Source organism: Ostreococcus tauri, assembly GCF_000214015.3.
Source record: "Ostreococcus tauri WGS project CAID00000000 data, contig chromosome 17, whole genome shotgun sequence".
NCBI classification, from domain to species: Eukaryota; Viridiplantae; Chlorophyta; class Mamiellophyceae; order Mamiellales; family Bathycoccaceae; genus Ostreococcus; species Ostreococcus tauri.
This window is the reverse complement of record NC_014442.2, coordinates 21,672-49,291: the sequence shown is the minus strand read 5'-3', so window position 1 is coordinate 49,291 and position 27,620 is coordinate 21,672. Positions and strand designations below refer to the sequence as shown.

At 62.6% G+C, this 27,620-nt stretch overlaps 18 protein-coding genes across 18 annotated transcripts in view; 6 read left to right on the top strand and 12 right to left on the bottom strand.

Annotated features, from left to right (window-relative positions):
* OT_ostta17g00275 (unnamed product) overlaps positions 1-51 on the bottom strand; it is a gene marked incomplete at both ends in the record, with an annotated part of 753 nt that extends 702 nt beyond the window's left edge. The window contains one exon of the mRNA XM_022983820.1: positions 1-51. This exon is cut by the window's left edge and continues 702 nt beyond it. Coding sequence (XP_022840409.1) covers positions 1-51 — 51 coding nt within the window.
* A 215-nt stretch (positions 52-266) lies between these two features.
* On the bottom strand, positions 267-3,029 carry OT_ostta17g00270 (ATP-dependent helicase, C-terminal; the record flags this gene model as incomplete). The annotated part of the gene is made up of 1 exon (XM_022983812.1): positions 267-3,029. One exon carries the CDS (start codon positions 3,027-3,029, stop codon positions 267-269), a length of 2,763 nt encoding a protein of 920 aa, XP_022840408.1.
* A 243-nt stretch (positions 3,030-3,272) lies between these two features.
* Positions 3,273-3,638, bottom strand: OT_ostta17g00260 (Peptidyl-prolyl cis-trans isomerase,FKBP-type,domain; the record flags this gene model as incomplete). Its single annotated transcript, XM_022983806.1, has 1 exon — positions 3,273-3,638. The coding sequence occupies one exon, from the start codon at positions 3,636-3,638 to the stop codon at positions 3,273-3,275; it is 366 nt and encodes a 121-aa protein (XP_022840407.1).
* Positions 3,639-3,815: 177 nt separating this feature from the next.
* OT_ostta17g00250 (Quinonprotein alcohol dehydrogenase-like superfamily) lies at positions 3,816-6,878 on the bottom strand (the record flags this gene model as incomplete). The annotated part of the gene is made up of 1 exon (XM_022983803.1): positions 3,816-6,878. One exon carries the CDS (start codon positions 6,876-6,878, stop codon positions 3,816-3,818), a length of 3,063 nt encoding a protein of 1,020 aa, XP_022840406.1.
* A 379-nt stretch (positions 6,879-7,257) lies between these two features.
* On the top strand, positions 7,258-8,538 carry OT_ostta17g00240 (P-loop containing nucleoside triphosphate hydrolase; the record flags this gene model as incomplete). Its single annotated transcript, XM_003083741.2, has 1 exon — positions 7,258-8,538. One exon carries the CDS (start codon positions 7,258-7,260, stop codon positions 8,536-8,538), a length of 1,281 nt encoding a protein of 426 aa, XP_003083789.2.
* A 75-nt stretch (positions 8,539-8,613) lies between these two features.
* Positions 8,614-9,015, bottom strand: OT_ostta17g00230 (unnamed product; the record flags this gene model as incomplete). The annotated part of the gene is made up of 1 exon (XM_003083740.2): positions 8,614-9,015. The coding sequence occupies one exon, from the start codon at positions 9,013-9,015 to the stop codon at positions 8,614-8,616; it is 402 nt and encodes a 133-aa protein (XP_003083788.2).
* Positions 9,016-9,063: 48 nt separating this feature from the next.
* On the top strand, positions 9,064-10,543 carry OT_ostta17g00220 (Zinc finger, RING/FYVE/PHD-type; the record flags this gene model as incomplete). Its single annotated transcript, XM_003083739.2, has 2 exons — positions 9,064-9,111; positions 9,260-10,543. 2 exons carry the CDS (start codon positions 9,064-9,066, stop codon positions 10,541-10,543), a joined length of 1,332 nt encoding a protein of 443 aa, XP_003083787.2.
* A 59-nt stretch (positions 10,544-10,602) lies between these two features.
* Positions 10,603-11,778, bottom strand: OT_ostta17g00210 (Pseudouridine synthase, RsuA/RluB/E/F, conserved site; the record flags this gene model as incomplete). Its single annotated transcript, XM_003083738.2, has 1 exon — positions 10,603-11,778. The coding sequence occupies one exon, from the start codon at positions 11,776-11,778 to the stop codon at positions 10,603-10,605; it is 1,176 nt and encodes a 391-aa protein (XP_003083786.2).
* Positions 11,779-11,850: 72 nt separating this feature from the next.
* Positions 11,851-12,387, bottom strand: OT_ostta17g00200 (Molybdopterin biosynthesis MoaE; the record flags this gene model as incomplete). The annotated part of the gene is made up of 1 exon (XM_003083737.1): positions 11,851-12,387. One exon carries the CDS (start codon positions 12,385-12,387, stop codon positions 11,851-11,853), a length of 537 nt encoding a protein of 178 aa, XP_003083785.1.
* A 432-nt stretch (positions 12,388-12,819) lies between these two features.
* On the bottom strand, positions 12,820-18,615 carry OT_ostta17g00190 (Bacterial surface protein 26-residue repeat; the record flags this gene model as incomplete). Its single annotated transcript, XM_003083736.2, has 1 exon — positions 12,820-18,615. One exon carries the CDS (start codon positions 18,613-18,615, stop codon positions 12,820-12,822), a length of 5,796 nt encoding a protein of 1,931 aa, XP_003083784.2.
* Positions 18,616-19,062: 447 nt separating this feature from the next.
* On the top strand, positions 19,063-19,455 carry OT_ostta17g00180 (unnamed product; the record flags this gene model as incomplete). Its single annotated transcript, XM_003083735.2, has 1 exon — positions 19,063-19,455. One exon carries the CDS (start codon positions 19,063-19,065, stop codon positions 19,453-19,455), a length of 393 nt encoding a protein of 130 aa, XP_003083783.2.
* Positions 19,456-19,532: 77 nt separating this feature from the next.
* On the bottom strand, positions 19,533-21,041 carry OT_ostta17g00170 (Multi antimicrobial extrusion protein; the record flags this gene model as incomplete). Its single annotated transcript, XM_003083734.1, has 1 exon — positions 19,533-21,041. One exon carries the CDS (start codon positions 21,039-21,041, stop codon positions 19,533-19,535), a length of 1,509 nt encoding a protein of 502 aa, XP_003083782.1.
* A 360-nt stretch (positions 21,042-21,401) lies between these two features.
* OT_ostta17g00165 (unnamed product) lies at positions 21,402-22,622 on the bottom strand (the record flags this gene model as incomplete). Its single annotated transcript, XM_003083733.2, has 1 exon — positions 21,402-22,622. The coding sequence occupies one exon, from the start codon at positions 22,620-22,622 to the stop codon at positions 21,402-21,404; it is 1,221 nt and encodes a 406-aa protein (XP_003083781.2).
* An 82-nt stretch (positions 22,623-22,704) lies between these two features.
* On the top strand, positions 22,705-23,283 carry OT_ostta17g00160 (HopJ type III effector protein; the record flags this gene model as incomplete). The annotated part of the gene is made up of 1 exon (XM_003083732.2): positions 22,705-23,283. One exon carries the CDS (start codon positions 22,705-22,707, stop codon positions 23,281-23,283), a length of 579 nt encoding a protein of 192 aa, XP_003083780.2.
* A 151-nt stretch (positions 23,284-23,434) lies between these two features.
* Positions 23,435-24,031, bottom strand: OT_ostta17g00150 (Peptidyl-prolyl cis-trans isomerase,FKBP-type,domain; the record flags this gene model as incomplete). The annotated part of the gene is made up of 1 exon (XM_022983760.1): positions 23,435-24,031. One exon carries the CDS (start codon positions 24,029-24,031, stop codon positions 23,435-23,437), a length of 597 nt encoding a protein of 198 aa, XP_022840405.1.
* Positions 24,032-24,233: 202 nt separating this feature from the next.
* OT_ostta17g00140 (UVR domain) lies at positions 24,234-24,953 on the top strand (the record flags this gene model as incomplete). Its single annotated transcript, XM_003083731.2, has 1 exon — positions 24,234-24,953. One exon carries the CDS (start codon positions 24,234-24,236, stop codon positions 24,951-24,953), a length of 720 nt encoding a protein of 239 aa, XP_003083779.2.
* A 243-nt stretch (positions 24,954-25,196) lies between these two features.
* Positions 25,197-26,354, top strand: OT_ostta17g00130 (Uroporphyrinogen decarboxylase (URO-D); the record flags this gene model as incomplete). The annotated part of the gene is made up of 1 exon (XM_022983750.1): positions 25,197-26,354. One exon carries the CDS (start codon positions 25,197-25,199, stop codon positions 26,352-26,354), a length of 1,158 nt encoding a protein of 385 aa, XP_022840404.1.
* A 185-nt stretch (positions 26,355-26,539) lies between these two features.
* Positions 26,540-27,544, bottom strand: OT_ostta17g00120 (Oxoglutarate/iron-dependent dioxygenase; the record flags this gene model as incomplete). The annotated part of the gene is made up of 1 exon (XM_022983746.1): positions 26,540-27,544. The coding sequence occupies one exon, from the start codon at positions 27,542-27,544 to the stop codon at positions 26,540-26,542; it is 1,005 nt and encodes a 334-aa protein (XP_022840403.1).
* Between the last annotated feature and the right edge of the window lie 76 nt (positions 27,545-27,620).

Genomic DNA, 27,620 nt, shown 5'->3' with positions numbered 1-27,620 from the left:
GAGCTCGTCGCGCAGGCGCGCGCAGGACGCGCACGGGGTTCGGGCGTCCATCGCGCGCGCGTCGCGCGTGCGCGCGGTGGAGTGACGCCGCGCGCGATGGAGATGCGATGCGCAATGCGCGTCGCCGCGCGAATCGCATTGCATCGCGGATGCGCGACGCGACGACGCGCGACGGATGCGTTGTGCGCGCGACGCGACGCGATGTAATGCACCGCGATTCCATGCATTGCGTTTCAACGCGCTCTCGCGCGGGGCGTCGCGGGACGTCACCCGTTCGTCTCCGCGGCGCGCGACGGCGACGCCCGAATGCGAATGCGTTTGTCCCGAAAGAATCGGGCGAGCGCGCCGTGGGCGTCGCCGTACGACGTCGGCGTCGCGAGTCGTCGGGCGATCCACTCGGGAAGCGCCTGGACGTGCTTGCCGCGCTTTCCGGACGTCGAAGCGAACGGGCCCCAGCGAACGTCGCAGAGGAGGACGGCGGCGTAATCGCCGACGTGGCGAACGGCGCGACCGATGGATTGATTCACCGCGCGCGCGCACAGGGCTTCGTAATACGCCCGACCGCGCCCTCGTTCGCCGGTGGCGTCCAAGTGGTCCTTGCGCGCCCGGAGCTCGGCGTCGGCGACGTTGGCGTAGGGTAAACCGACGACGACGACGAGCCTTCCGAGGTCGTCGCTAAAGTTGATGCCCTCGCTGAGCTTGCCGCCGACGACGCACAGGAGTACGGCGCCGCCGTTGGGTTTCGTCGCGCGAGAGATTGAGGCGGCGTAGTCGCGTAAACACTGTTCCAGCGCCGCACCGTCTCTGGGCTCGCGATAGACATCCTTCACGGCGCGCACGGCGGCCATCGCGCCCGTGGCGTCCCATCGCGCGCAGACGTCGTCGGCGTACGCGAAGGATGGGAAGAAGACGCACGCCCCGCCGGGGGCGACGCGACACGCGTTGAGGACGATTCTTCCGAGTTCGTCGATGAGCGACGCGCTCGAGCGCGAGGCGTGGGTGAAATCGAGCGCGACGCCGGTGGGGCCGGCGGGAAGCGGGACGGCGAGCAAGTTGTCCCGCGGAATGATGTGACCGCACGTAAACGTCTTGAGGGCGACGCCCGCGTTCGGCGAACGCGCCGGGGTCGAGACCGTCGTGGATCCAGTGACGTCGAGCTCGGGATAGAGCTGCGCCACGAGCTCTGAGAACGGGGCGAGCGTACCGCCGACGAGAATGACCGATCGAGCGGCGTCGACGACGCGTCGAAATCGACTCGCCGCGTCCAAAAGAATGAAGCGCAGCTTCGCCGGTTCGCCATCCGCGGCGCGTTCGTACACTATTCGCCCGTCCGAGTCCGCGCTCGCCAAGGCCTCGATGAGCGACGACAGCGCGTGCACCGCGCCCACTCTGGGGTTGGGCGACGGCGTCGGCGCGACGGCGACGTTCGCGTCGCCTATTTTTTCAATCTTGACTCGGCCGACGCCCGGACGCCCGGACGCCCATTCCTCCGCGTTCGCATCCGCCCTCGAGCACTCGCCGTACGACGCAATCTTGTGCGCGACTTTGCTCTCCTTCAAGTACTTCCTCAAGCTGAACATGTTCACCGTGTCCTGTCCGCACTCGAATAAGAAATCATTCAGAGTCGTCAAACGTTTCCGCGCCTTGGTCTCGTCGTCGCTTTCCTTGGCGAGCGTCTTGGCGAACGCGCGCGCGATGTTCGTCAGCGTTCGTAAGTATCGCAGGTTACTCGCGCTCAATCTCGTCTTGAATCTCTCGACGTACGCGGTGACCATGTCGTCGACGTCGTTTAATTGGTCCAAGGTTGCCGCCGCGCCGTACGAATTGTGCACGGCGTCCACCAAGTTGTGCGCCTCGTCGAACACCACGACGGCATTCTCCAGTCTCACCCCCAACGTCTCTCGCGTGTCCGCGTGCAAGAGAGACGCGTACGGCATCAAAACTAAGTCAGCTTCGGGTAACGCCGAGCGCGCGGCGTAGTAAGGACAGGCTCGTCTCGTCTCGCCGAGTTTCGCCAAGTCTTCAATGTCCATCGGTTTCGCCAGCGCCGCTTCTTTGAGCTCGAGCAGAGCTTTTCGTCGCTTCGATAGGAACGGACACGCCTTGTGCTTTTCCTTCTCTCCGGGCTTCTTCTTCCCCCTGCTCATGTCTAAACAACGCTCGTTAATTCTCGCCGCCGAGCCCAAGCTTTTCACCGCCGGATTTACGCACAGCTGCGCGCGACCGGCGACGGCGGCCGCCGTGACCATCTCCGGCGCGCCCTCAACTTTTCCACCGAAAACCGTCTTTCGTAACTCTCCAATCACCTGCGTGAGCTGCGAGTGCGTGCGCGAACAGAGAATGATCTGCTGCGCCGGTCTGAGCGCCTCGTCTTCCTCTCGCCGAGCCGACTCGTCCTCGTCGTCGCTCTCGTCGTCCCCGTCCCTCAAAAGCGTCCGAAGATCCTCCACCGCGTGTTCCGCCGATGAATCGTACTCATCCACCAAGAACTCTCGCTCCTCCGCCGTGTATTTATCCACCTCCGATCGCGTCTCCGCATTCGCGTTCGCGCTCGCAATCTGTTCTCGCAAACGCTTCTCCGCGTCTCTCCGTAAAATCGCTCTCTGCTCCGCCTTCGACGCTCGCTCCCGCATCTCTCTCCTAATCTCCTGCCGACGTTTCTCCACCGAATCCGCGTCCGTTTTCCTTCGTTTCGCGTCGTACTCTTTCAACCAATCCGGTTCGTCGTCCGCCGCGCCGCGTCCCGCCGCCGCCGCCGCCGCGCCGCGTCCCGCCGCCGCCTCGACCGCATCCTCCGAGTCGCTCGACGACGTCTCCCCCCGAAGCCGCCGTCGTCGACGATCATCGATCCACGACAACGCGCCGATGAGCACGCTCAGCGTCTTCCCCGTGCCCGTGGGTGACTCAAACACACCGAACGTTTTCTTTCGCTCGCACGCGTCGTACACTCGACGCATTAAATCTTTTTGAATCCCGTACGGTGCGGCGTACGGAAAGCTCGGAAAATCACGCCGCGCGAGCGCGGGCATCGAAACCGCGGGCGACGGCGCCGCGCGCGCGCGCGAGGGCGTCGACGGGGGCGTCGAGGCGCGAAGTGATGATTTTTGGCGGGAAACTGTGTGATGACAACGGGACGCGACGGCGACGACGGCGACGGCGACGCGCGACGATGGACGCCACCGACGCCGCGCGCGCGCGCGTCGTCGTCGACGACGACGACGACGATGACGACGACGACGACGACGCGCGCTCGACGCGGGGCTCAGAGGGATTTATTTACCTTGGATGCTCAACACTTCGATCTCGAAGAGGAGCGTTCCGTCGGGCGGAATCCCCCACGCCGGGAACCCGTCGGCGCCGTACCCCTCGTGCGCGGGAATGTTGAGCTCGACGACGCCGCCGGAGGCGGTGCCTAATAAACCTTGGTCCCATCCGGTGATGACGGCGCCGACGCCGGCGCGGTAGGTGAACGGTTTCTGTCCCGGGTCCTTGGTGGACCAAAACACTTTTGACGTCTCCACGACGGTTCCCTTGGCGTGCACGGTGACGGTGTCGCCCTGGACGACCTCGGCGCCGGTTCCTTGTCGAACGATGCGGCGGGTGGTGGCGTGACCGGGAACGGGGACGAAGGCGCTCATCGAGGGCGAAGAGGCGCGTCGCGGAGTGCGGAGCGAACGAGACGCGAAGGCGCGCGCGAGAGAGTGGTGGACGAATGAAGGAACGACGACGCTATTATTATATGCGCGCGTGAAACGGTGTTGCGTTCTGTGTGAAGCTCGAACGTCTCGTCGACGGCGCGACGACGACGTCGTCGTTTACACACCAAACTGACCGGTGTGGAACGACAACGCGCACTGTACTTCGTTGAAAAGATCGTCAATCCTGCTGTAGGTCGAGTGCAGAGCCGATCGGAGGTGATGACACTCCTCGACGAGCTCTGGAGACTGCATGATGGCGGTGGTGTGCGCGTTCAGGAACACCGTGAGGAGCGCGTTAACCAACTCGTAGTACATGCCCGACTTGATGGTTTGCGTAAAAAATTTGATGGCGCTCATCAACGTCTTGACGTCGTCCTCGGACATGAACTTGTGATCCCACGGACCGAGCGAGCGTATTTCGCCGTCGCATGTCGATGGCGTGGCGTTTCGCAAGTACTCCAGCGCCTCGAGGTAGTCGCCCTTTTCCTCGCCCTTGCGAATCAAAGCCAAGAGAGGCGTCGCCATCGCGCCGGCGAGATCCGTTCCTTGGCGTAAAATTCGACTCTTCGGCGCGTCGTCGTCGCCTTTTCCATTCGCCGTCGTCGACGTTTCATTGAGCTCAGCCTCCCGGGAGGTGTCGAAGATGGATCGTCGTACGTCGTCGCTCGCCGCCGTCGTGGGCAAAAAGAACGGCGCCCTCGCGGGTTCCTTCTCCTCCTTCTTCAATTTTTGCCGCTCTTTCACGGTCTCCAAGTTGAGCAGTAAGTCTATCTGCGTCTCCGGTATGTTTGCCAGCGTAATCATGCCAGGTTCAATCTGTTTCTTCGCCGTGGACATCTCCTTGAAGATGTTCTCCAACTCTTCAATCGTGTGCTCCTCAGCCGCCTCCTCGTCCTCCAGCGGGTGCACGTACACCTCATCCTCGTCCACGATCGCGCGGTCATCGTTGGATCCATCGACGTCCAGATCGTCTCCGTCCAATTGTGCGTGTTTTTTTGGCAACCCGATCGACACCTTGCGCCCGTACGCGACTTTCGGCGGCTTGAATGCAAACATCGGCTGATTCACCCACAGGAACACACCGACGTGACCTTCGTGTACGGTGGCCAAAAAGTCCATGCGAGGAGACAAGTGCATCGCGACAACCTTTTCCGCGCCGAGTTCCATGTGCTGCAGCAATCTCGCGGCGGGAATGTCGTACACGCGCACCGACCCCTTCGTGTCGAGGGACAAGACCCATCGACCGTGGGCGCTAATTTGTACGCTCTTCACGTCTCCCGCGTCGTCCAAGTTCCCGCGAGGCACGTACGTGCGAACGCGCTTACCCGTCATCGTATCAAAAACTCGAACGTGTTTATCACCGCACCCGACGGCGATTAAACCGTCCTCGTGCAAGTACCCGCACCGAACGGAGCACCCGACGTCGATCTCCATGTCAAGCTTCAACTCGCTGAATTTCCACACGCGAACGAACCCGTCCACGCCCGCGGTGACGATGCTTCTGTTCGCACAGTGCGGCTGAATGCACGTCACCTCGCCGTCGTGGGCGCCGATTTGCAGCTTCCCGTCCGAGTTTCCGCCGACTTGATTCGCGAGCGCCCAGAACGAACGCTTGCCGCCTGGAAAATTGTACCCTTCGTTACCGTTCTTCTTCTTCTTCCGAGGCGCCTCCTCGGCGTCGATGACGCGCTGGAGCGCCCCTCGGTGCAAACCAGATTGTAAGTTGAATCTGTGCACCGCCCCGTTCGCGGCACCGACGAAGGCGTAGTTTCCGCACGCGCTAATAGCCGTCGTCTTGATCTCGTAGTTGCCATCCTCTTTTGGACACTGCAACACGTGCTCACCGATCGCGCCCTTCGCGAGGCGCCACGTGTACGCCTTAGTCGAACCCTCGTGCGCGGTGACGACGTTAGCCCAGTCTTTCTCGCGAAGATCATTCGAAGCGATCGAAGTCACCGGCGGAAGTTTGAGCTCCTCCTCGTTGACGCCGATGCGTTTCGCTCGCTTGCCCACATTCTTCTGACTCAGCTCTATGCTCTGCTGATCCCGGTACATGTGGAACATCCTGAGCGTGCGGTCGTTCCCGGCGGAGAGAAGCTTCTTCCCCGCGCCATAGAAGGAGACGCACATCGGAGGTTTGGAGTGCCCGGCGCGGAAGCGGAGCAATCGCGCTTCGCCGTCGTCGCGATCGAATATCCACTCCTTGATCGAGTTATCGACCCCGCTCGAGAGCATCACCGGTTGACTGTCCAAAAACTTGAGCGCCACCACCGGGCCTTCGTGACACTGCGAGATGACCGTCCTGAGCGAGCGCTTCTCCAGATCCCAAACCGTCACCCGCCCACTCTCGTCGCCGATGCACAGGACGTCGTCCTGATCATCCGTCCTAAACGCCAGCGCCGTGATCTTCAATCCGTGATCCGGCGTGACCGTGAACAAAACGCTATCCTCCAACAAGTTCACCAGGAGCACGCGTCCGTCCTCGAGACCGACGGCGACGAAATCCGTCGCCGGCGAGTTCTCCAGCGCCGTCACTCTCGATCCCCAACCCTTAAATTCGCGCACCGTCGTCCCCGCGCGCACGTCCACGAGGGCCAAACGACCATCTTCCCCCCCGAACAAGAGTATATCGACGTACCCATCCGGATGACACACAGAATTCGCCTGAAACGCCCTCGGCGCGTCCATCCTCCGCGCCCCCAACGCGCTCTCGCGTTCGCTCTCGCTCCCCGACGCGCTCCCCGCCCCATCGCCCATCTCACCGCCCGCGTCCCCCCCACGAACCCTCAATTTCATCGCGTCGTCGTCCACGTCCCACGCCGTGACCGCACCGTCGACATCGATCGCTATCAAGTGATGCCCGAACGTCCGCAGCGCGCGGAACTCCCGCGTCCCCACCAACGCGCACAACTCCCGCGTCCGCTTCACGCATCGAACGACCCGTCCCGTCGCACAAAACGTCCAATCTTTCCGCGTCGCGAGCGCCGTGATCGCCGTCGGTCGGCCTCCCAGACGTTCCGACCGCATCGCGAGCGTCAACTTTTTACAATCGAGGATGTAAAAGCCGTCTCGCGCGCTCACGCTCGCGTAGCTCTCCGTCCCGCGTCGGCGCACGACGACCGGGACGCCATCGGTGGCGTTCACCAGTCCCAGTTCGCGGTGCGGGGCGAACAGGGCCATGGGCGCGAAGGGATGCCGCGCGGGCGACGACGGGGACGGCGGCGCGGGGTGTTGGCGCCACACGTGTGTGTGTGTTGGCGCCACACGTGTGTGTGTGTGTTGGCCATCGGTCGGTCGGTCCAGAAAAACCACCCAGCGTGAGACGACGCGTGTTCAATCGGCGCGGGCGACGAAGGGCGCCGGCGAACGGGGTCGCATCGACCGAGGACGTCGTCGAGGGTGGACGAACCCCCCCCTCGGTGTCGCGAAACACCGCGCGCGCGCGTTTCGGTGGGCGTCCGTGGCGCACGTGCACGCCTCAAACCCTAAACCCTATACCCTAAAAACCCTGGTTTTCCTCGCCCACGCCCCACACGCGCGCGCGTCGACGCCGCCCGCGATGCCGCGCGAGCGCCGCGCGGGCGCGGCGACCGCCCTCGTCCTCGTCACCGTCCTCGTCCTCGTCGTGCGAATCACCGCGGTGGACGGCGAGGGCGCCATCGAGCGCACGACGCGAAGGATTCGAACGCTCGCCCAGAATGCGTTCGATGCGTGGCCCATGGGAGGTCACGGGTTTCACACGCGTGACCTGTGCGCGCGGGCGCGAAACGAAACCGCGCGATCGGTCCTCGGACAGTCCGCCGCGCTCGCGCTCGCCCTGGACGCGACGTGCGATCACGTCGAGGGGTCGATGGGGGACGGGCGAGGGAAACCGCTCGTGCTCGCAACGCACGGAAGTCCTGGGGTGGGGAAATCAATGTTTCACTCGGCGCTCGCGCGGGCGGTGTACGACGTCGGGGCGTCGGAGGAGGGCGAATGGGTGGGTGGTCGGACGACGTGTCCGGGGAGTGGGTGTCGGGGGTACAAGGTGATTTTTGGGACGGATTACGTCGCGCGCGAGCGAGACGCCCAGGCGCGCATGTTGCGAGACGCGGTGACGCGACACTTGGAGCGATTTCCAGAGTCCATCATCGTCGTGGAGGAGTACGATAAGCTCGGGTGTCCGGCGCGGGGGATGCTGAAACAGATGCTCGAACACGGGAGCTCTGGGACGAGCGATGGGAACCCGTTTGATCGCGTCGTCGCCTTCGCGAGGTCGATTTTCATTCTCGAAGCAAACGCGGGCTTCATGGACGTGCACGACGCGAGCGCCGCGCGCGGGCGCGCGCCCGAGGGTGAGGCGCTCGTGGCGTTGCAACGAAAACTTCGCGATGGGTTATTCGAAAAGTGGCGAGACGATCGATGCGAAGATCGCGAGGACACGCTCAAGGCGGTGGGCGCGATTGACGTCTTCGTCCCATTCGTCCCGCTCGATCGCGTCGCGGTGAAAGCCATCGTGCACGCGCAGCTCGAGCGAAGAGGCCGCATGAAGAAGCTTCGCGATGAGCTCGGGCGATTGGAGTGGGACGACGCCGTGTTAGAGACGTTAGTGGACGAGGTTGAGTTCGAGGGCGAGTACGCCATCGAGGGCGGGAAGGAGGTGGCCATCGTGCTCTCGCGATGCGTCACCCGCGCGTTGCGTCTCCTCGCCGAGGCCGAGATCGCGCGCGCGGGAACCCACTCGATCGACTCCCATGCATCGATCCTCCGCGGTCGCGTCGTCAGGCTCATGAAAACCCCGAGCGGGTCGTCGTCGCGCGCGTCCGGGCCCGTCGTCGCCCGCGTCGTCGACGCGACGTGAGAAAAAATCCATGTAAAACAAAAATAGCGACACGAACGCGCGTCGCCGCGTCGCGCATCATCTACGCGCGTTCCCTCACGTCTTCCCATCCCTCCGCGCGGCCTCGCGCTCGGCCTTGGTGAGGATTTTCTTCGCGCGCGGCGGCGCCTCCGCCGTCTCCCCCGACATCTCCCGCATCAGCGCCAACTGCCGCGCTCGACCATCCTTCAACGAATCGCACACCGGATCGCAGTCACGCCACCCCCCGGTGCCGTACGCCCGCGCCGCGCGCGCCGCGCACGCGTCGAGCGTCATCGCACCGAGCGTGAGTCTCGACGTCATGACGATCATAAAATCCCGTCGTTGGACCTCCCTCGACGCCCGCGTACCCGTCGCGCGCGCCCGGGACGCCCGCGCGTTGATCCGCACGCGCGCCGTCGCGCGCATCGCGGCCGTTCGAGCGCGGGCGTGGACGTGTGCGGGCAATCGTCGAGACATTCGAGTGGTGATGATTCCATTGATTCATGAATCATCACACCCCGACGCATGTCCCAGTGCGCGGTGTGCCTCGAGACGTGCGCGGGGAAGTGCGCGGTGCGTGCGCTGAGGCGTGACACCGCGCGCGGGCGTCGACGGGGACGAGGGAGGCGACGTCGAGGGAATGTCCACGCGTGATGGATTGCACGTTGGGCGCACGAACGCGCGCGACTGACCTCGACCGCGCGTGTGGACGACCGCGCAGGCGCTGGGGACGTGCGGACACGTCTATCACGTGCGATGCATCTCGCGGTGGATCGAACAGGGGCGCACGAGGGAACGTGGACGGGACGAAAGGGGACGGGGGGACGACGCGACGGCGACGTGTCCGACGTGTAAACGCGCGTTCGATCATCGACGCGACGTGGTGACGATATATCTGGACGTTCGACGCGATGAGGATGTGGGAGTTGAGGGTGGTGGACGCGAGCTCTCGCGCGGGCGACGGCGGTCGACGAGCGAGGCGGGGGGGGGCGAGGCGGGGCGGTTGGCGGACGTCGCGAGACGATTGGCGAGCGAACGCGAACGCTCGAGAGCGGCGGAAGACGCGTTGGCGACGGTGGAGCGCGAATTGAGAGAGTGTAGACGACTGGAGGCGGAGGATGCCGCGGTTCGGGACGAACTCGGGCGGTTGAGACGGGAGGCGAACGCGCAGAAGCTCGCGCGGACGGCGCTCTCGCGGGAGAATGGAAAATTAAAGGAGACGAACGACGCGTTGTCGAGACGATTGACGGTGTTGGAGGATAAAGAGCGCGTGGAGCGTGAAATCTCGAGATCGAGCGCGTCGTCGTTGGGCGAGCGCGAGATGTTGAAGCGATTACAAGGGAGCGACGCGCGGACGGCGATGACGACGCTCGTGCGCAATTTGTGCGCGAAGAACAAGCACATGGCGTCGCAACAAGAGCAGTACGACGCCCTGGTGCGGCGAATTCGCGACAAGGAGAGCGAAATAAAGACGCTCGAGTCCAAGGTTGAGGCGTATCGCGCCGCGGCGAAATCGAACGAACAGCTCGGCGTCGCGCCCGCGGCGCCCGAGATTCGCGCGCGCGCGTCGAGCGCGCGCGCGTGGGGATCGGAAGATGCGAACGAATGCACGATTGAGCGCGCGGGTAAACGCGCGGGGGAAAAGCGCGCGGGTAAAACGCGCGAGAGTCGTCAGCCGTTGCGCATTGGCGATGACGCGCTGATGCGACGACTGGCGCCGGCGAAACCGCCGAGCGACGAACCCATCGATTTAGTCCAAGACGACGTCGCCGACGATGTTTTGGCGGACATTCTCAACGAGGTGGACGAGCGCGTTGAGCGTAAACGCGCGGCCGCGGCGACGCGCCCGACGGGGGATCGATCGACACACGGGACAAAGAAGCGAAAAATTGCCGGCTCGTTTTTGAAATCTTCGCCAAAGGCGCCGTCGGCGTCGACGACGGGAACGTTCATCAAGCACGGCGCCGACGGGCGGGGTGGGCGAGGAAAGTTTTTCGCGACGTAGCGCAGAAAAGCGAGCGCGATGCGTTGTAGTTTACACGATTAGATATCTAGGCGACGAGGTCACGCGGAGGCGTCGCGCTCCTTGAACATTTTCGCGCCCCATCCCCCGGGATTGGCGTCGATCGCTCGTCGTCGTCTGCGACTCTCGCTCGTGTGCTTCGATGACTCTCGCGGCGTCGACGCGCGCGCGTCGACGCGCGCGGAGAGGGCGTTGACCTCGTCCTCGTCCAGAGGCGCGACGCCCCCAACCTCCAAGTCGCCGAGGGCGACGTCGTCGATTCGAGTACGATGCAAGCGCTCGACGTCGTAGCTCAAAACTTCGCACATCTTACGAATCTGTCTGTTTCTCCCCTCCTTTAAGACGAAACGAAGCGACTTCTCACCCGTCTTTGTGACCTCGCACGGGAGCGTCGCCGCGACGGTTTCCTTCAAATCGCGCTGTTGCGTCGTCGAAATCACAACCCCGCGCGCGAGCGTTCGCGCGTCCGCCTCGCTCACGATCCGGTCGACGTCCACGTCGTATGTCTTCTCTGCCTTTCGTTCGGGATCTAACAGCGCGTCCGAGACTCTCCCGTCGTTCGTCAGCAAAACCAAACCGCTCGAGTCCTTGTCCAATCTTCCCACCGGGAACAATCGAACATCCTTCCCGAGCGCCTTACGCTCGTGGTGAAGCGCGTGAAACATCGACGTTCGCTCGGTGTCAGACATCGTGCACACCACGCCTCGCGGTTTATTATACTTCAAGTACACGAACCGCGCGTCTCCGAGCTCGCTCTCCACGCTCTGCGCGTACGGTTCCCAATCCATCGCTTTCCCGTCCAACGTCACCACGTCTCCGTGCACCACCCTGCGCGACGGTCGCACCAATTCACCGTTCACGAGCACCCGCCCCGCGCTCACCGCATCGTCCGCCTCTCGTCGTTTCAGGTGCGGCATGCACCGAACCAAGCGGAATCCCTCCCCCGCGTACGCCGTCGTCGTCTTCTCGTCCACGTCTCGAGGCGTCGCGCGCACCAAGTCGCGTAAAACATCGACGTTATGTCTCGTCACGTCATTGGCCGCGCGTTCGCTCGCGCTCGGCGACGGCGACGGACGCGCCGCGCGTCTCCCGGCGTCCCAGCCGCCGCCGCGTCCCGCGCGTCCCCCGCCGCGCCCGCGCCCGTTCGTCCCCGCGCGCTCGCCCCGTCCGGCGCGCGCGAGCACGACGCATCCGCGCGCGGCGACGCCCGAGGCCATCGCGCGCGCGTCGCGATCTGACGTCGTCGTCGCGCGCGCCGCGACCCGGGCGTCGACGCCGGCGCGCTTTTTTCACCCGTCACGACCAAAGTGCTCGCCGAGCCCGTTCGCCTTCCACACCCCGACCCGCGTACCGCTCGTCTCGTCCACGACGTCTAATATCTCCTTCTTCCATATCGGCGCTCGAGCCTTGAGGAGCTCCATCGCCTCGGCGACGGCGTCGCACGCATCCTTCCGATGCGACGCCGCGCAGCTCACGACGACGCTCGTCTCGGTGACGCCCACCGTTCCCACCCTATGCGCGATGTCCATCGCGACGACGCCCATGCCGCCTCGACCGTCCACGGTGACGCGTCGCTCGTCGCCGTCCCCGGCGTATCGCGCGCACGTCTCTCGCGCCACGGCGTCCAGCACCTCCAGCGCCATCGGTTCGTAGCACTCGTACGCGAGCTCGAGGACGTCGACGCCGTGATACGTGTTCCGCGCGGTGCCGATGAAGGTCGAGATCGCCCCCGCGAGCGGCGAGCGGACGAACTCGATGGATTCGCGTTCGTCGATGGGTTCGGTGAGAATTCGAACGCGGATTCGCGGCGGCGGCGGTGACGGCATGGTGGGTCCGATCCACGCCCGCGAGGACGCGTTGCCGCGCGCGCGTCGACGCGAGGCGCGCGTGCGTGTCGCGCAGTGTGCGTCCGGCGCACCGATACACCGTGGAACATTCATTCACTACACAGCCGGCCATCGATGACAAATGATTTGTCAAATCATCGTCGCGACGAGACGGCTCGCGTCCCCGACGTTTTTAAAGTACGACGCGCGTCGAGGGATTGGTGAAAATCCAGGAAACCTCCATCGAGTTCAGCGCGCGGGGATGGGTGCGTCTTAAGTCCCATGAAGTGTTTTAAATTAAAATAAAGTGTTCATCGTAATGACGCGTATTGGTCGACACCAGACGCGACGGGCGAGGCCTGTTCGCGTCGCTGGATCGCTTTTCGACCGTGGGCGTGGAGGTATCTGCACCTCTTGGATATCGCGTGCGCCTTACCGCTGCACGACGACGATTTGCGGCGCCGGCGCGGCGCCCTCATAGACGCCGCGACGCGCGTGCAGCTTGTCGTCGGCGTAACGGCGAAGTCTGACGCGGATAGTATTGCCGATGACGATCGCTGCTGTGATGCATCCGACGCCGATGGCAGCTTGTTCTAAATCTGTCAAACCGCCGTTCAGACTCGGCGGTGGACTCGGCGGCGGACTCGGCGGTGGACTCGGCGGCGGCGGGCTCGGCGGTGGACTCGGCGGCGGACTCGGCGGTGGACTCGGCGGCGGCGGGCTCGGCGGTGGACTCGGCGGCGGACTCGGCGGCGGGCTCGGCGGCGGGCTCGGCGGCGGGCTCGGCGGCGGGCTCGGCGGCGGCGGTATCTTGTGCCAGCTGCTCGCGGGACCGTCGAACGAGGTATCGCTGCTGTTAGACTTCATGTAGCGAGCGAGCCACGCCGTCGCGCCCTTGAACATGTCGGTGGATGACGAGAGACTGGATGAGTTCCAACCCGTGATGTCTTCGTTGAACGCCGTCGCATTGGAGAACATCGAGTTCATGTTTGTCACTTTCGCGGTGTTCCAGGCATAGATGTCTTGGTTAAACGCTGTCGCATTGGAGAACATCCCTTCCATGCTTGTCACGCTCGCGGTGTTCCATGCGGAGATGTCTTGGTTGAACGCCGCTGCATTGGAGAACATGTAACTCATGCTTGTCACGCTCGTGGTGTTCCAGGCGGAGATGTTTTGGTTGAACGCTGTGGCGCTGTTTCTAGCAGGAGAGATGCGTTCCGGTGGACCGGATGACTTCCAACCCGTGATGTTTTGGTTGAACGCCGCCGTATTGGAGAACATGTAATCCATGCTTGTCACTTTCGCGGTGTTCCAGGCGGATATGTCTTGGTTGAACGCCGCCGCGTGGTAGAACATCGAATCCATGTATGTCACGCTCGCGGTGTTCCAGGCGGCGATGTTTTGGTTAAACGCCGTCGCATTGGAAAACATCGAGGCCATGTTTGTCACGCTCGCGGTGTTCCAGTTGGAGATGTCTTGGTTAAACGCCGTCGAATTGGAGAACATCCCTTCCATGTTTGTCACGCTCGCGGTGTTCCAGGCGGAGATGTTTTGGTTGAACGCCGCCGTATTGGAGAACATCCCTTCCATGCTTGTCACTTTCGCGGTGTTCCAGGCATAGATTTCTTGGTTGAAAGCCGCCGCTCGATAGAACATCTCCGCCATGCTTGTCACTTTCGCGGTGTTCCAGGCGGAGATGCTTTGGTTGAACGCCGCCGCATTGGAGAACATGTAACTCATGCTTGTCACGCTCGTGGTGTTCCAGGCGGAGATGTCTTGGTTGAACGCCGCCGCACCGGAGAACATCCATTCCATGTCCATCACGCTCGCGGTGTTCCAGGCGGAGATGTCTTGGTTGAACGACAAAGTATAGGAGAACATGTACATCATGTTTGTCACTTTCGCGGTGTTCCAGGCGGAGATGTCTTGATTGAACGCCACCGTCATGAAGAACATCCCTGTCATGTTTGTCACTTTCGCGGTGTTCCATGCAGAGATGTCTTGGTTGAACGCCGCCGCATTGGAGAACATCGAATACATGTTTGTCACGCTCGTGGTGTTCCAGGCGGCGATGTCTTGGTTGAACTCCGTCGCATTGTAGAACATCGAATCCATGTATGTCACTTTCGCGGTGTTCCAGGCGGAGATGTCTTGGTTGAACGCCGCCGCATCGGAGAACATCGAGCCCATGAGTTTCACGCTCGCGATGTTCCACGCGGAGATGTTTTGGTTGAACGCCGCCGCATTGGAGAACATCTCCGCCATGTTTGTCACGCTCGCGGTGTTCCAGGCGGAGATGTTCGCGTTGAACGAACTTTTGTCCTTGAACAACCTCGACATGTCGGTCACCGCGCTCACGTCCCAGTTCGCGATCGAGACGTTTGTCGCGCCGTGTGTGCACGTGGTGAAGTTCCCGCTGCAAGCATCGAGAGCGGATGTAAGGTCATTTCGATTCCTAAACATCCAGCGCCAGGTGCTCGTGGGACCGTCGAACGAGGTATCGCTGCTGTTTGACTTCACGTAGCGAACGAGCCACGCCGTCGCGCCCTTGAACATGTCGGTGGATGATGAGAGACTGGATGAGTTCCAACCCGTGATGTCTTGGTTGAACGCCGTCGCATTGGAGAACATGTAATCCATGTTTGTCACGCTCGCGGTGTTCCAGGCGGAGATGTTTTGGTTGAACGCCGCCGCATTGGAGAACATCGAGCCCATGTTTGTCACGCTCGCGGTGTTCCAGGCGGAGATGTCTTGGTTGAACGCCGCCGCATTGGAGAACATGTAACTCATGCTTGTCACGCTCGTGGTGTTCCAGGCGGAGATGTTTTGGTTGAACGCTGTGGCGCTGTTTCTAGCAGTAGCGAAGCGTTCCGGTGGACCGGATGACTTCCAACCCGTGATGTTTTGGTTGAACGCCGCCGTATTGGAGAACATGTAATCCATGCTTGTCACTTTCGCGGTGTTCCAGGCGGATATGTCTTGGTCGAACGCCGCCGCGTGGTAGAACATCGAATCCATGTATGTCACGCTCGCGGTGTTCCAGGCGGAGATGTCTTGGTTGAACGCCGTCGCATTGGAAAACATCGAGGCCATGTTTGTCACGCTCGCGGTGTTCCAGTTGGAGATGTCTTGGTTAAACGCCGTCGAATTGGAGAACATCCCTTCCATGTTTGTCACGCTCGTGGCGTTCCAGGCGGAGATGTCTTGGTTGAACGCCGCCGTATTGGAGAACATCCCTTCCATGCTTGTCACGCTCGCGGTGTTCCAGGCATAGATTTCTTGGTTGAAAGTCGCCGCTCGATAGAACATCTCCGCCATGTTTGTCACGCTCGCGGTGTTCCAGGCGGAGATGCTTTGGTTAAACGCCGCCGCATTGGAGAACATCGAGACCATGTTTGTCACTTTCGTGGTGTTCCAGGCGGAGATGTTCGCGTTGAACGCCGTCGCATTGTAGAACATCGAGACCATGTTTGTCACTTTCGCGGTGTTCCAGGCGGCGATGTTTTGGTTGAACGCCGTCGCATTGGAGAACATCCCTTCCATGTCCATCACGCTCGCGGTGTTCCACGCGGAGATGTTTTGGTTGAACGCCGCCGCATTGGAGAACATCTCCGCCATGTTTGCCACGCTCGTGGTGTTCCAGGCGGCGATGTCTTGGTTGAACTCCGTCGCATTGTAGAACATCGAATCCATGTATGTCACTTTCGCGGTGTTCCAGGCGGAGATGTCTTGGTTGAACGCCGCCGCATCGGAGAACATCGAGCCCATGAGTTTCACGCTCGCGATGTTCCACGCGGAGATGTTTTGGTTGAACGCCGCCGCATTGGAGAACATCTCCGCCATGTTTGTCACGCTCGCGGTGTTCCAGGCGGAGATGTTCGCGTTGAACGAACTTTTGTCCTTGAACAACCTCGACATGTCGGTCACCGCGCTCACGTCCCAGTTCGCGATCGAGACGTTTGTCGCGCCGTGTGTGCACGTGGTGAAGTTCCCGCTGCAAGCATTGAGAGCGGATGAAAGGTCTGTTTTAGTCCAAAACATCCAGCGCCAGGTGCTCGTGGGACCGTCGAACGAGGTATCGCTGCTGTTTGACTTCACGTAGCGAACGAGCCACGCCGTCGCGCCCTTGAACATGTCGGTGGATAATGAGAGACTGGATGAGTTCCAACCCGTGATGTCTTGGTTGAACGCCGCCGCATTGGAGAACATCACGACCATGTTTGTCACGCTCGCGGTGTTCCAGGCGGAGATGTCTTGGTTGAACGCCGCCGCATTGAAGAACATCCCTTCCATGTTTGTCACGCTCGCGGTGTTCCAGGCGGAGATGTCTTGGTTGAACGCCGCCGCATTGTAGAACATGTACATCATGTTTGTCACGCTCGCGGTGTTCCAGGCGGAGATGTTTTGGTTGAACGCCGCCGTATCGGAGAACATCTCCGCCATGTTTGTCACGCTCGCGGTGTTCCAGGCGGAGATGTCTTGGTTGAACGCCGCCGCTGCGTAGAACATCGTACCCATGTTTGTCACGCTCGCGGTGTTCCAGGCGGAGATGTCTTGGTTGAACGCCGCCGCATTGGCGAACATGTAACTCATGCTTGTCACGCTCGTGGTGTTCCAGGCGGAGATGTCTTGGTTGAACGCCGCCGCACCGGAGAACATCCATTCCATGTCCATCACGCTCGCGGTGTTCCAGGCGGAGATGTTCGCGTTGAACGACAAAGTATAGGAGAACATGTACATCATGTTTGTCACTTTCGCGGTGTTCCAGGCGGAGATGTCTTGATTGAACGCCACCGTCATGAAGAACATCCCTGTCATGTTTGTCACTTTCGCGGTGTTCCATGCAGAGATGTCTTGGTTGAACGCCGCCGCATTGGAGAACATCGAATACATGTTTGTCACGCTCGCGGTGTTCCAGGCGGAGATGCTTTGGTTGAACGCCGCCGCATTGGAGAACATCCCTTCCATGTTTGTCACGCTCGCGGTGTTCCAGGCGGAGATGCGTTGGTTGAACGCAAACGCATTGAAGAACATCCCTTCCATGGTGTTCGCGCTCGCGGTGTTCCAGGCGGAGATGTTTTGGTTGAACGCCGTCGCATTGGAAAACATCGAGGCCATGTTTGTCACGCTCGCGGTGTTCCAACCCGTGATGTCTTGGTTGAACGCCGCCGCATTGGAGAACATGTAACTCATGCTTGTCACTTTCGTGGTGTTCCAGGCGGAAATGTCTTGGTTGAACGCCGTCGCATTGGAGAACATGTAACTCATGCTTGTCACTTTCGCGGTGTTCCAGGCGGAGATGTCTTGGTTGAACGCCGCCGCATTGGAGAACATGTAACTCATGCTTGTCACTTTCGCGGTGTTCCAGGCGGAGATGTTTTGGTTGAACGCCGCCGCATTGGAGAACATGTAACTCATGCTTGCCACGCTCGCGATGTTCCAGGCGGAGATGTTCTGGTTGAACGCCGCCGCATTGGAGAACATGTAATTCATGCTTGCCACGCTCGCGGTGTTCCAGGCGGAGATGTTCTGGTTGAACGCCGCCGCATTGGAGAACATCGAGACCATGCTTGTCACGCTCGTGGTGTTCCAAGCGGCGATGTCTTGGTTGAACGCCGCCGCATTGGAGAACATGTAACTCATGCTTGTCACTTTCGCGGTGTTCCAGGCGGAGATGTTTTGGTCGAACGCCGCCGCATTGGAGAACATCTCCTCCACGCGTGTCACTTTCGTGGTGTTCCAGGCGGAGATGTCTTGATTGAACGCCGCCGCACCCTTGAACATCCCTTCCATGGTTGTCACTTTCGCGGTGTTCCAGGCGGAGATGTCTTGGTTGAACGCCGCCGCATTGTAGAACATGTAATTCATGCTTGCCACGCTCGCGGTGTTCCAGGCGGAGATGTTCGCGTTGAACGAACTTTTCTGCGAGAACAAGCTCGACATGTCGGTCACCGCGCTCACGTCCCAGTTCGCGATCGAGACGTTTGTCGCCCCGTGCGTGCACGTGGTGAAGTCCCCGCTGCAAGAATCGAGAGCGGATGTAAGGTTGGTTTTATCCGTAAAAACACCGTCCGCGGCGTTCGCGCGTTCGGCGCCGAGCGCGAGCGCGCACGCGACGATCGCGACGATCGCGCAGATCGCGTGTGATCCACCCCGGCGTCGCGCGCGTCCTTCGTACGTCGCGCCCGCGTCGCGCGGGGCGCCGGACGCGCGCGATACACTTTTCATATTCTTCGTCTCACCGCTCGCTCGAACGCGCGCGCGGCTCTGTCGCGTCGTCGACGCGCGCGACGCCCAGCAACGCGCGTAGGTTTTTCCAAAAAACCCCGCGAACCCCTCTCGGTCGGGTGAAAGCACGATCTTTTTTCCAAAGAACCCCGCGAAACCCCGCCCTCGGTCGGGTGAAAGCACGATCTTTTTTCCAAAAAACCCCGCGAACCCCTCTCGGTCGGGTGAAAGCACGATCTTTTTTCCAAAAAACCCCGCGAACCCCCTCTCGGTCGCGGGTTCCGAGGACGCGGCGCCGAGGACGCCGACGCGGGTGACCGCGGAACGCGGCGGGGACGGGTGGACCGTGGACGGGACGCGCGGCGCCGGACGCGCGGACTGGTCGACGCCGCCGAGGGGGGCGCGCGCGGACGACGCGTCGTCGAGATCGTCGCGCGGCGACGGACGATGCCGATGACGACGTCGATGCCGAGGACGACGTCGATGCCGAGGACGATTGGGGGTCGGGGCGCCGCGCGCGCGGCGTGGACGACGACGGCGACGACGGCCCGACGCGCGATCGCGCCGGGCGCGAGCTCGGACGAGACGGCGGCGGAGACGACGGCGAGTGCGAACGCGAATGGACGCGGGAAGGAGACGGGCGGGGGGAAGTACGACGCGAGGTATTACGCCGGGATGGTCACGGAACCGGTGCGCGCGGACGCGTTCGACGCGACGACGCGAGACGTGATGACGCCGACGATGAAGCTGGTGACGCGGAGCGCGATCGGGTTGGCGGTGCTGTTCGGGGGGTTTCTGTGGTCGAACGGATTGCCGCCGTTCGACGGGACGTCGTCGTAGCGCGAGACGACGGAACGTCGGGGTTTCATAAGATCTACGCTACGGGTCGGGGAAGTGCGTGCGTGATGCGTGCGTGACTACGTGAGCTCGGCGACGGAGTCGGCGTGATCGGGAGCGACGGAGTCGTCGGGGTCGTCGCGAACGACGTTGGTCGCCGCCGTCTTCGCCTTTTCGGATTCGAGCGTCCAGTCTAAACGCACGACCAAAATTGCGAGAAACGATCCGGCGGAGATGACGCCGATGGCGAGACCCCACCACAGACCGCGCACGCCGGCGTCGCCGACGTAGGTGAAGAGAAAGGCGGACAAGACGCCGAACGTCCAGAGCGACACCAAGTTGCTCTTCGCGATGAGCGCGAGCTTCCCGCACGCTCGCAAGACGCCGTTGCACGCGCCGAGCAAACCGTCGCATATTTGAAACATGGCGCCGAATGGGGCGATGAGCATGAGCTCGCGCGTAATGTCCGCGTCGCCCCCGGTGTATAGCTTTGCGATTTCCTTCGCGGCGGTTATAATAGTAACGGCGCAACACAACATGAACGTCATCGACATGGCGATCACGAGCCAGGCCGAGCGTTTCGCCAACCACGGGTCACCGGCGCCGAGCAAGTTCCCGACGCGAATCGACGCCGACGTTCCGAACGCCATCGGTCCGCACATGAACGTAAACGTCGCGATGTTGAGCATGACCATGTGCGCCCCGAGGGAGACTTCGCCCAGACGACTCGCGAGAACAACCGTGAGTTCGAACGCAAACGCCTCGCCGAAAACCATGAGAACGCCGCTCGAGCTCAGTTGCGCCACGCGTTGGGTCATTTTTTTCGTGATTGCCGCGAACGCCGCGCGATGCTCCTCCAACGCGCCCCCTCTCCACCACGTTTCGTCGACGCCGATCCAAATCAAAATGGATACCAAGTTCACGCATCGCGAACATACCATCGCCCACGAAGATCCAATCACCCCGCCGCCGGCGCTCCGCACGAACGCCTCGTGAAATGCGACGTTGGCGAATAACGTGAGTATGCTCGTCGCGCCCACGGCCCAGACTTTGTTTTGCACGCTCGCGTACTTCTGCAGCCCGAGCGTCACCGCGAGCGGCCACAGACCCAAGGCCATTATCAGCGCGCAGTTCCGAATCTCCACCGCATCCTCGCTCTTGGCGTGGAAGAAGGTCTTCGATACGCTCTCCGATCCCGCCAAGAACGCGGTCGCCGGAACGCACCAAGCCAGAAGCGAAAACGTCGTCAACATGGCCCAGCTCTTCACCGCCCGCGCGTCTTGCATCCCGTGCGCCTGACTCCCGAGCGCATCCATCGCCGTCCCGGCTCCGGTGATCGGCATCCACACCATATTCCACAGCGTCGACGCCACCGTCATCGTCGTCAACGCTCGGCGCGAGACGTTCCCGCAATAAATCAACTGCGTCGCCATCACGAGCTGTTGGCTTCCGTACTGCGCCACGATCGGTGGGACAATTCGTCCGACGATTTTCAGCTCTCGTCGCACCCAGGACGGGCGCGACGTGGACGGAGACGACGCGTTCACCGACTCGACGTCGACGTCACGGTTTCGCTTTGTGTCGAACATGTTCGCTCGCTCCGCGCGCGATTCGCTCCGCGCGCGGTGATTCGAAGACGTCGCAGCGGAGAGCGGTCTCTTACTCACCTCACGATGTGCCACGCATGCGATCGACGACGCTGTCGCGCTGAGCGATGCGCTGTGAGGTTGTCGGGCGCGCCGACGGCTGAGCGGGCACCCGTCGAGGCGCCCGCCGAACCCGATTGAATGTTCGAAATGAACGCGTCGGGAGCATTGCTTTGCGCGGTGAACGTGATGCGCGTGCGATGCATTGAGTTCGCGTGGCTTGGTATTGCATTGCGTCGACCGGGCGACGCGCGTCGTTCGTTCGCTCGCTCGAGCGTTAAATTGACTTCAATCAAAGGACGCTCACGCCTCGGTCTCGGCGTCTTCGGGATTTTCGATGACGTCCTTGAGCGCTTGTAAAATACTCGCTGGCTTGTACGTGAAGAACGCGAGGAGCATCGGGATCGGTGTCAGCGTGACCCCGACGTCGGCGGAGAAGAAGGCGTTCCATCGGTTGAGAGCCATGAAGAGGATGACCGGCACTAAGATGGACGGCGGCCCACCCTGACCCGCTTGTTCGCTCTCCGCCTTGCCGCTGAGAAGTCTAACGTATAAAATCGCCCCCGCAGCGCCGAGAAGCCAGGAATAACCCATGTTGTTACCGCCGACGGCGAACGCCGCGATGGCTCCGCTCCCCGCCATGCCCGCCGTCGTGAGCAATAAATCCTCCTTGATCTTCGCGTACTTGGCCGCATCCGCGGCGCGGCGCGCAGCTTTCTCTTCATCCGTCAAATCTGCGAACGCTTTCACCGGCATGAAGGTCGCGTCCTTGATCTTTGATTTAATCGACAGACTGCTCGCCGGTCGATATCCCGGAGTGCGCGCCGCCTTGGCGCGCTCCGCCTTCTCCCACTCTCTCTGCCACCGACCCTTTTCCGCCCGCGTCGGGGCGTAGTTCCACCCAGCCAAGTTATACTTACTGGCCGCCTTGTTCGTCGTCGCCAGATCCAACGCCGTGGGCTCGCCCTTGACCCGTCCATCCTTATCGACGTACTTCAACGCCGGATTCACCGTGGACGACGTAAACATGGACGGCGTCCCATCCGTCAGCGCCTTTGGCTCCTTCACCTCCGCCTCCTCCCCCTCACGTTTCTTCGACCGCAACGCCGCGCTGAGATCCAACGACATGTCGTCCAACATGCGCGCTCGGCTCAGGCCGACCCCCCCGCTCGCGTTCGCCCGCCTCGACTCCTCTCGCTCCCTCTTCAACCGCTCCACGCGCTCGAACTCGGCCTCGATGTCCGTCTCCCAAATAGGTTTCTGATTCGCTCGCGAGTTCGCGCGTCGCCACGCCGGCGCCGTCGCGGCGTCGTCGACGGTTGATGATTTCGACTCGCTCGCCCGCGTCGACGCATCGCCAACCGCATCACCATCGCTCGGACGATTCGTCGCGCGCGCGACGCACGAGCGCGCCTCACCCCTCCTCCGACCGCGACGTGAATTTACCACCCATCGATCGCCCGCGCGCGACGCCGCGGTCGTCGCTCGGTCGAGCGCCGCGCGTCGATGCGCGATCGATTCCATGCGTCGCGCGATGCCGCGACGATGCCATTCGCGGGCGTCCCCGCACACGCGCGCGCGCGCGCACCCTCGCCCGTGCCGAGCGATGCGCGCGATGGAAACGTCCACGTCCGTCGCCCGCGCGCGCGTCGCCGTTGCGAGCGAGACGCGGGCGAGGCGGGGGAAAACGATCGATTCGCGCGCGCGGTCGACGCGCGCGCGCGCGGGCTCGGACGACGCGTCGACGATGCGAGAGATGCGCGCGGCGTACGAGCGGACGCGGGCGAACCCCGGGGCGGATGCCGTGATCGAGGCCGTGCGCGAGCTCGCCGAACAGGAGTTCGGCCTGAGCGGGGTGGCGTTCAACGAGGTCATGGGAAAGATTGACGAGTGCTTCGACTTCGTCCCCACGGCGTACGCGAGCGGGGTGGGGACGTCGAGGGAGACGAGAAACGCGGCGGGAACGAATAACGGATCGTGTAAGACGTTTTATTTCGCGAAAATGTGTGGATTGAGCGAAAAGGCGGCGGTGCGGTTGTTCTGCGAACATTACGAAGACGTCGCGAACGCGCCGGACGGGGACTCGCACGCGAACATCCGGGCGTTCATGGAGAACGGATACGCGGGATTGACGTTCGAGGGCGAGGCTTTGGTGGCCAAGGGATCGGGTTCGAACGATATCTGAGCTCGCGCGCGTTGACCACGGGCGTCGTTTCGCGACGAGTATCGTTTCGCGACGAGTATCGTTTCGCGATGGCGCCGTTTAATTTATTCAAGACGATTGATTCATTCCTAGCGACGACGCGATCGCGTTCTCCCTCGACGCTGTTCGACGCTCAACTCGGTGCGATGGAAACGCGCGTGAGCGTGATGTCGAATTCGACGTCCTTGTTCGGCGCCACGACGCCGCCTCTCGGGAACGTCGCGCCCTCGGCGCCGAACGCCGCCGCCGCCGGCACGCGCACGACGCGCCGCCCCCCCTGTCGCATCCCTCGCACCCCCTCCTCCAACCCCCGACACATCGGCGGCCCGAGCTTCCCACCGAACGACCACACGATCTCGCGTCCGACCGCATCCGTGTCGAACGCCGTCCCGCCGCGCGCCGTCGTCGCCTTGACGCGCGCCGCGACGAGAAACCGCTCGCGCACCAGCTCACCCCCCCCCACCGTGAGCTCAACGTACGTCACCCCATTTCCAACCTCCACGAGCCGTCGCGCCTCCGTCGCCACCTCCCGCGTGTTCTCCAACGCCTCGCGCGTCTCCCGTCGCGTCTTCACCTGCTCGCTCGCGACGCCGAACGCGAGGACGCCGAGCCACGCGAGCCCACCGCCGAGGCCGAACCTGCGCGTGACGAAGGACGCGATCGCATCGGTGGAGTCCGCGGGGCGCCGAACGCGTCGGCGTCGCCGTGCCTCGGCATCGGCGTCTCCCATCGCATCGTCATCGTCATCCACCGCGCGCGCGCGCGCGACGCGCACGCGGGCGCGCGACGCCCCCGTCCGGGGTCCGCGTTCGCGCGTTCTTCCACCCGGGCGCGCGCGCGGGGTGGACGACGCGCGCGCGAGGTGGAGACGCGTCATGAAGTGCGCGACGATGTGCGTCACGCGGCATTCGTCGACGCGTCGCTCGCGCGCGATGGCGACGGCGCCCGTGACGTTGACGCGGACGACGACGGCGAATTCGCGAGCTCGACCGCGGGCGGGCGTTCGCGCGCGACGCGGGCGCGCGGCGTGGGCGCGGGCGCGCGGGGACGATGATGACGACGATGATGATGATGATGGCGACGCCGACGCGTCGACGCGCGCGAACGAGGGCGCGCGCGCGGGTGGATCGGGACGAGGGATGGCATACGTGGACGACGGCGGCGTCGCGCCGACGCTGGCGGAGTACGAGCGCGCGCTCGCGACGGCGGTGCGAGAAGAGCGATACGAAGACGCGGCGACGATTCGAGACGTCATGCGGTCCATCTCGGACGACGCACTGCGAGCGGTGACGGAGGCGAATGAACGGTTTTATCGAGCGTTTCGATTGGCGAACAGAGACGCGATGGACGCGGTCTGGACGGATGGGTCGCACGCGCAGTGCGCGCACCCGGGACAATCCGTCGCGTGCGGGAAGCGAGACGTCATGGCGAGCTGGGATATCATCTTCGCCGGCGTTCCCGAGTCTCAGGGCATCGACGTCACGTGCGTGGACGTCAGGGCGCACGCCGGCGAGGGCTGGGGCGTGGTGACGTGCGTGGAAAAAATAGGCGTCGGCGCCAGACTCACCGCCGTGAACGTCTTCGAGCGCTCCGAAGACGGCGTCTGGCGCGTCGTCGTGCACCAGGCGCACGCCGTTCGCGCCATCGGCTGATTCTTTATCGCGTATTTAAAATGTCTCATCCCTTTCGTCCGGTCGACCGAACACGACGCGTCGTCGCTCGTCGCCCGTCGCCCGTCCGTCGCGCGCGCGTTCGTTTTATCCGCGCGCCCGACGGATAAAGAGTCATCGTTGATGATTGATTCGAGCGTCACCCGCAGTGCCCGGCGCGCGATCGCGAACGCGCGCGCGACGTCCTCGAGAACGCGCACGCGTCACGTCACGCGCTCGACCGCGATGGCGGCGTCGTCGCTCGCGCGTGCGTCGGCGAACGCGCGCGAGCGACGATCGCTGCGAATGCGTCGATCGTCGCCGTCGTCGACCGCGCAACGATCGTCTCGACGCGTGATCGCGCGCGCGGATGGCTCTCAAGACGCGCTGATGGTGCGCGCGGCGCGAGGGGAAAAAGTCGAGCGAGCGCCGGCGTGGATGATGCGACAAGCGGGGAGATACATGAAGGAGTATCGCGACCTCGCGGCGAAGCACCCGAGCTTTCGGGAGCGGAGCGAGACCACGGATTTGATCGTCGAGATCACGATGCAGCCGTTTCGGGCGTTTAAACCGGATGGAGTGATTTTGTTTAGCGATATATTGACCCCGTTTCCGGCGTTCGGGATCGATTTCGAGATTGACGACTACAAAGGACCGATGCTGGAGAAGACGATTACGACCGAGGAGGATTTGAAGATGCTTCGCGAGGTCGATCTGTCCAAGGTGGAGTTCGTCGCCGACGCGCTGAAGATTTTGAGACAAGAGGTCGGAGACGAAGCGGCTGTTCTCGGGTTCGTCGGCGCGCCGTGGACGCTGTGCACGTACATCGTCGAGGGGAAGTCGACGAGCACGTACAAAACCATCAAGTCCATGTGCTTCACCGCTCCGGATGTCCTGCGCACGCTGTTGTCGCACGTCGCGGACGCGTTGGCGGTGTACATTGGATTTCAAATCGACGCGGGGGCGCAGGTTATTCAAATTTTCGACTCGTGGGGGGGGCAACTGCCGCCGCACATGTGGGAGGAGTGGAGCAAGCCGTACATCGAGCGCGTCGTGAACAAGGTGAAGCAAACGCACCCAGGAGTGCCGATCACGCTCTACGCCAACGGTTCGGGCGGACTGTTGGAGCGCATGGCGACTCTCCCGGTGGACACCATCGGTTTGGACTGGACGATCGACATGGAGGACGGTAGACGCCGCGTCGGCGACAAGGCGGTGCAGGGCAACGTCGATCCGGTAGTTCTCTTCGCCGGGGACGACGCGATCGAAAAGGCCGTTCGGGACGTGTGCCGCAAGGCGGGCCCGACCGGACACGTCCTCAACCTCGGTCACGGCGTGCTCGTGGGAACTCCCGAAGAGGCGGTCAAGCACTTCTTCGACGTCTCCAAGACGATTACGTACTGACGAGCGACGTCGTCTCCGTACCCTTATTTCAACATTCAACAACATTATTCGCCCGACTAGCGCTTGCGATTGTCATTATCGATTGATGGATTGAGCCACCACGCGCACGACGAAGACTAAGATTTCTAGATTCCTACACGACACTAAGTGTTCTCGCTACGCGACCGTCGTCTCGCGAGACGACGTTACGGAACGTTCACCTCGAGACCGTTCGCCTCGACCTCACGACGATATTCGCGCAGTGCATCCACGAGAGCCTTTAAAGCTTTGTTTTTCTTCACCTCTCTGCAGTGCTCGTAGTGCGATTCGAGCATCTCCATCGCCCCCGGCGCGTTCCCCATGCACTCCACGAGCGACGCCTCGTATTCATCCGCATACACGGCGCGCGAAAGCGCGCGCTGGATGTTGCTAGCGGCCAATTTTTTCGCCGTCGCTGCGATGTCATCCAACGCCTCTCGAGTCGAGAGATTGAGCTCGCACACGTTCGTCGATACGCCCGTTCGTTCGTCGACGAAATCGCCGTCGAGCCACACCGTCACCGCGTACCGGCGCGTTCCGTGAAACGGCATCACTCGATGAAGCGTTCGATCGCTCCAAAATATCACCAATCTATTGTGTCTCGGCGCCACCGTCGTCGCGACGCCACAAAACGGTTGAAACCGAATCTCCCCGCCGTCACCTCGCTTCCACTCGGGGTTCAAATACAGTATGCACGTCAGCGCCCGGTTCGACGGCGCCGACGGATTATCAAAGTGCCACGGAAAGCACGCCCCGCCCCCCTCGTTCACCTGCAACTTCACCGTCCTCGACAAGTTTCCCGTTCGTAATCGCATCTCTGGCGCCACGCGCACGAACGCGTTCGCCATCCCGCTCGCCGTCGCGTCGAAGAACCGCCACGTCGTCGCGTACGCCTCCGACCCGCGCGTCTCCCCCACCGTCTCCTCGTCGTGCATGTCGCACTCGTACACGTTCGGCTTCGAATGCCTCCCTCGATCACCGAACTGCGTCCGATTCGATCGCACGTATCGACGCCCGTTCGCCTCGTCCCGTGACATCGACAACCGTTCGAGCTCGTCGCGAAACGCATTCGCGTCGACGTCGAGCAAGAAATCATCGATCACGGCGTGCCCGCGCGCGCGCAGCGCCGCCACCGTTCGATGGGTGATTTTTTCCTCGAACCGCGCGCGCATCGCCGTCGTCCGCGCGTCCGTCGAGCGCGCGCGTGTGCGGGGTCGAACGCGTCGTCGCGTGTTCGCATCGACGTCG